The 6000-nt window shown below is 41.5% G+C and overlaps 1 protein-coding gene across 1 annotated transcript in view; it reads left to right on the forward strand.

Annotated features, from left to right (window-relative positions):
* The window catches only part of ANKHD1 (ankyrin repeat and KH domain containing 1), a gene marked incomplete in the record, with an annotated part of 1187903 nt that overhangs the window by 344164 nt on the left and 837739 nt on the right, over positions 1 to 6000 (forward strand). The window contains 1 exon segment of the mRNA XM_053717232.1: positions 2779 to 3513. Coding sequence (XP_053573207.1) covers positions 2779 to 3513 — 735 coding nt within the window.

Consider the following 6000-nt stretch of genomic DNA (forward strand, 5'->3'; position numbering starts at 1 on the left):
TGTGGCTCTTCCCTTCGGGTTAGCCACGGCACCAAGAATCTTTACGAAGGTTCTAGGGTCCCTACTTGCAGTTCTAAGGCCATGAGGCATAGCGGTGGCTCCTTACCTAGACGACATTCTGATACAGGCGTCGAATTTTCAAATTGCCAAGTCCCATACGGACATTGTTCTGGCATTCCTGAGGTCTCATGGGTGGAAGGTGAACGAAGAAATTAGTTCTCTCTCCCCTCTCACAAGAGTTTCCTTCCTAGGAACTCTGATAGATTCAGTAGAAATTAAGATTTTTCTGACAGAAGTCAGGTTGTCAAAGCTTCTAACTTCCTGCCGTGCTCTTTATTCCACTTCTCAGCCGTCAGTGGCTCAGTGTATGGAAATAATCGGCTTAATGGTAGCGGCAATGGACATAGTTCCGTTTGCCCGCCTACATCTCAGACCACTGCAACTTTGCATGCTCAATCAGTGGAATGGGGATTACACAGATTTGTCCCCTCTGCTAAATCTGGATCAAGAGACCAGGGATTCTCTTCTCTGGTGGCTATCACGGGTCCATCTGTCCAGGGGAATGAGCTTCCGTAGGCCAGAATGGACTATAGTGACGACAGATGCCAGCCTTCTGGGCTGGGGCGCAGTCTGGAACTCCCTGAAGGCTCAGGGTTTGTGGACTCAGGAGGAAGCCCTCCTTCCGATAAACATTCTGGAACTAAGAGCGATATTCAATGCTCTTCAGGCTTGGCCTCAGCTAGCTGCGGTCAGGTTCATCAGATTCCAGTCGGACAACATCACGACTGTAGCCTATATCAACCATCAGGGTGGTACAAGAAGCCCCCTGGCGATGTTGGAGGTTTCAAAGATAATTCTATGGGCAAAGGTTCACTCTTGCCATCTCTCAGCTATCCATATCCCAGGAGTAGAGAGCTGGGAGGCGGATTTCCTAAGTCGGCAGACTTTTCATCCGGGGGAGTGGGAGCTCCATTCGGAGGTATTTGCCCAGTTGATTCAACTATGGGCTAAACCAGAACTGGATCTCATGGCGACTCGTCAGAACGCCAAGCTTCCTTGTTACGGGTCCAGGTCCAGGGATCCCAAGGCAGCGCTGATAGATGCTCTAGCAGCGCCCTGGTCCTTCAGCCTGGCATATGTGTTTCCACTGTTTCCTTTGCTCCCTCGGCTGATTGCCTAGATCAAGCAGGAGAGGGCTTCAGTGATTTTGATAGCTCCTGCGTGGCCACGCAGGACTTGGTATGCAGATCTGGTGGACATGTCATCCTTTCCACCATGGACTCTGCCGCTGAGGCAGGACCTTCTACTTCAAGGTCCTTTCAAACATACAAATCTAATTTCTCTGCGTCTGACTGCTTGATAGAATCAAGCGTTCAATCTCCAAAGCGTGGTTTTTCCGAGTCGGTCATTGATACCTTGATTCAGGCTTGAAAGCCTGTCACCAGGAAAATCTATCATAAGATATGGTGTAAATATCTTCATTGGTGTGAATCCAAGGGTTACTCATGGAGTAAAGTCAGGATTACTAGAATCTTATCCTTTCTCCAAGAGGGATTGCAGAAAGGATTGTCTGCTAGTTCCTTAAAGGGACAGATTTCTGCTCCTTCTAGTCTTTTGCACAAACGTGTGGCTGAGGTTCCAGACGTTCAGGCGTTTTGTGAGGCTTTAGTTAGAATTAAGCCTGTGTTTAAACCTGTTGCTCCGCCATGGAGTTTAAATTTAGTTCTTAAAGTTCTTTAAGGGGTTCCGTTTGAACCTTTGCATTCCATAGATATTAAACTTTTATCTTGGAAAGTTCTGTTTCTAGTAGCTATCTCCTCGGCTCGAAGAGTTTCAGAGTTATCTGCTTTACAGTGTGATTCCCCTTATCTGATTTTCCATGCAGATAAGGTAGTTTTGCGTACCAATCCTGGGTTTCTTCCTAAGGTAGTGTCTAATAAGAACATCAATCAGGAGATTGTTGTTCCTTCATTATGTCCTAATCCTTCCTCAAAGAAGGAACGTCTTTTACACAGTCTTGATGTGGTTCGTGCTTTAAAGTTTTATTTACAAGCTACGAAGGATTCTCGTCAAACATCTGCTTTGTTTGTTGTCTACTCTGGACGGAGGAGAGGCGAAAAAGGCTTCGGCAACTTCTTTCTTTTTGGCTGAGAAGCATAATCCGCTTATCTTATGAGACTGCTGGCCAGCAGCCTCCTGAAAGAATTACAGCTCATTCTACTAGAGCGGTGGCTTCCACATGGGCTTTTAAAAATGAGGCCTCTGTTGAACAGATTTGTAAGGCGGCGACTTGGTCTTCGCTTCACACTTTTTCTAAATTCTACAAATTCGATACTTTTGCTTCTTTGGAGGCTATTTTTGGGAGAAAGGTCTTACAGGCAGTGGTGCCTTCCGTTTAAGTTCCTGCCTTGTCCCTCCCTTCATCCGTGTCCTAAAGCTTTTGTATTGGTATCCCACAAGTAATGGATGAACCCGTGGACTGGATACACCTTTACAAGAGATAAAAAAATGATATATTAAAATGATATATTAAAAAATATAATTAAAATGATATTTCAAATAAAACCTTAACATTAAATCCCTCTTTTATCCCATCTAATCTTGGGCTTCGTTGATTACCTATTCAACATCAATAACACAGCTAAACTAGCTTAGATTTCTAATTTCATAATAAACATGCCTTTGTTCAGTAGTGAAGCATTTTGTGCATTAATAATAAATTGTATTTTTAGTTTTTTTATCCACATTTCACATAAGTAGATTTGATTTCCCCCCCAGTTGCGTCCAAGCAGAAACCAAACCATGTGCATCCATCAGACCAGGATTTACGGACACCATTTCATCCTTATCAGCCATTGGAATGTATAGTTGAAGAAACTGAAGGTAAGCTGAATGAACTTGGTCAACGGATTAGTGCAATTGAGAAGGCACAGCTTAAATCATTGGAACTTATTCAAGGTGAACCTTTGAACAAAGACAAGATAGAAGAATTAAAAAAGAATAGAGAGGAGCAAGTACAAAAGAAAAAGAAAATACTAAAGGAGCTACAGAAAGTTGAAAGACAGTTGCAGATGAAAACCCAACAACAGTTTACCAAAGAATATGTAGAGACTGGTTCCCAGAACGATGCAGCACTTTTGCATCAATGCCCACACAAAAGTGAAATTCCCCAATTAGAAACAGAGATACATTTATCGGCAGAGAACTATTCGAAGTTACCGCAGGTTAATACAATTTTATCTAGTGACGTTGAACAGAGGTTGTTGCCACAACCAGTTTCTGAAGAAATGGGATTTGTTCCTATCCAACCACTGCCAGTATCCCTTTCTGATTTCCCTAGTGATTTAGCATTAACTGAGTTTAATTCTCTTGAACCGGAAGAACATGGCACTCAGCCCTTATTACAACAGACTCTAATCACTAATCAGGTGCAGTTATCTCATGCTCCAGATGAGTTGATGGTTGCATCTCCTGCACAGCCGCTAACAGAGACACTTGATGACATTATGGCAGGTGAGTTATTTTTTTTATCTAACCTTTTAAGTATATATTATTATTTTGCATGTTTTCATGAGAAAGTTAGCTTTCTAAAATATTTGAAGGACATTTTTTCAGTGACATCCTTGTAAAGGGTAACGTAGTGATAAGCAAATTTTAAAGTCAACATTGTTCTCTTTGTTTAGCAAATTAGAATTCCTCAAAGGGCACTGTAGACAGAAAACAAAGTATAATTTAAAAAATAAATAAAAATAAATAACTTGCATAGTATTTTCTTTCATGTAATTGGCAAGAGTCCATGAGCTAGTGACGTATGGGATATACAATCCTATCAGGAGGGGCAAAGTTTCCCAAACCTCAAAATGCCTATAAATACACCCCTCACCACACCCACAATTCAGTTTTACAAACTTTGCCTCCTATGGAGGTTGGAGATTACCAATCAATATTTTGGAACTCTGTGCAATTCTCAGAGCTCTTCAGTTTTGGCCTCTATTGAAGAGAGTACCGTTCATTTGTTTTCAGACAGACAATATTACAACGGTGGCATATGTCAATCATCAGGGTGGGACTCAGTCCCTAAGCCATGAAAGAAGTTTCTCGGATACTTGTTTGGGCGGAATCCAGCTCCTGTCTAATTTCTGCGGTTCATATCCCAGTTGTAGACAATTGGGAGGCGGATTATCTCAGCCGTCAGACTTTACATCCAGGGGAGTGGTCTCTCCATCCGGATGTGTTTTCTCAGATTGTTCATATGTGGGGTCTTCCAGAAATCGCTCTGATGGCTTCTCATCTAAACAAGAAACTTCCCAGATACCTGTCCAGGTCCAGGGATTCTCAGGCGGAAGCAGTGGATGCGCTGACACTTTCTTTGTGTTATCAACCTGCTTATATCTTCCCGCCTCTAGTTCTCCTTCCAAGAGTGATCTCCAAAATCATCATGGAACAATAATTTGTGTTGCTGGTGGCTCCAGCATGGCCCCACAGGTTTTGGTATGCGGATCTTGTTCGGATGTCCAGTTGCCAACCTTGGCCACTTCCGTTAGGGCCGGACCTACTGTATCAAGGTCCATTTTTCCATCAGGATCTCAAATCATTAAATTTGAAGGTATGGAAATTGAACGCTTAGTGCTAAGTCATAGAGGTTTCTCGGACTCAGTAATTGATACTATGTTACAACCTTGTAAATCTGTCTCTAGGAAGATTTATTATCGAGTTTGGAAGACTTACATTTCATGGTGTTCTCATAAATTCTCTTGGCATTCTTTTAGAATTCCTAGAATTTTAGAGTTTCTTCAGGATGGTTGGATAAAGGTTTGTCTGCAAGTACTTTGAAGGGACAAATCTCTGCTCTTTCTGTTTTATTTCACAGAAAGATTGCTACTCTTCCTGATATTCACTGATTTGTACAGGCTTTAGTTCGTATTAAGCCTGTCATTAAATCAATTTCTCCTCCTTGGAGTCTTAATTTGGTTTTGAGGGCGTTACAGGCTCCTCCATTTGAGCCTATGCATTCTTTGGACATTAAACTACTTTCTTGGAAAGTGTTGTTCCTTTTGGCCATCTCTTCTGCTAGAAGAGTTTCTGAGCTTTCTGCTCTTTCTTGTGAATCTTCTTTTCTGATTTTTCATCAGGATAAGGCGGTTTTGCGTTCTTCATTTAAGTTCTTACCTAAGGTTGTGAATTCTAACAACATTAATAGAGAAATTGTTGTCCCTTCCTTGTGTCCTAATCCTAAGAATTCTTTGGAAAAATCCTTACATTCTTTGAATGTGGTGAGAGCTTTGAAATATTATGTTGAAGTTATTAAAGATTTCACAAAGACTTCTAGTCTATTTGTTCTCTGGTTCTAGGAAAGTTCAGAAGGCCTCTGCTATTTCCTTGGCTTCTTGGTTAAAGCTTTTGATACATCAAGCTTATTTAGAGTCGGGTCAGGCCTCGCCTCAGAGAATTACAGCTCATTCTACTAGATCAGTCTCCACTTCGTGGGCTTTTAAGAATTAAGCTTCAGTTGATCAGATTTGCAAAGCGGCAACGTGGTCCTCTTTGCATACATTTACTAAATTCTACTGTTTTGATGTATTTGCTTCTTCAGAAGCAGTTTTTGGTAGAAAAGTTTTTCAGGCAGCTGTTTCAGTTTGATTCTTCTGCTGATGTTTTAAGTTTTTCTTTTCTTCATGAGAATAACTTATATTTTGGGTTGTGGATTAATTTTTCAGCATGTGGCTGTTTATTTTTACCCCTTCCTCTCTAGTGACTCTTGCGTGGAGTTCCACATCTTGGGTATTTGATATCCCATACGTCACTAGCTTTTTTGTTCTCTCTCGGCGCATTAAGCTTTAATTAGCACTCATCAGTTCTTCCTTTGTTATTCATAGTGCTCTGTGTAATGAGCTGCTGTGTTCGCGCTCAGCGGCTTGTTTTTGCACTTCATTTATTTAGCGCGCGGCTGCTTGTTTTTGTTTTCATGCCTTGTTTTATTAGCCCATTGGCTTGTTTTCG

The sequence above is a fragment of the Bombina bombina genome, chromosome 6 (genome assembly GCF_027579735.1).
Source record: "Bombina bombina isolate aBomBom1 chromosome 6, aBomBom1.pri, whole genome shotgun sequence".
Taxonomy (NCBI): domain Eukaryota; kingdom Metazoa; phylum Chordata; class Amphibia; order Anura; family Bombinatoridae; genus Bombina; species Bombina bombina.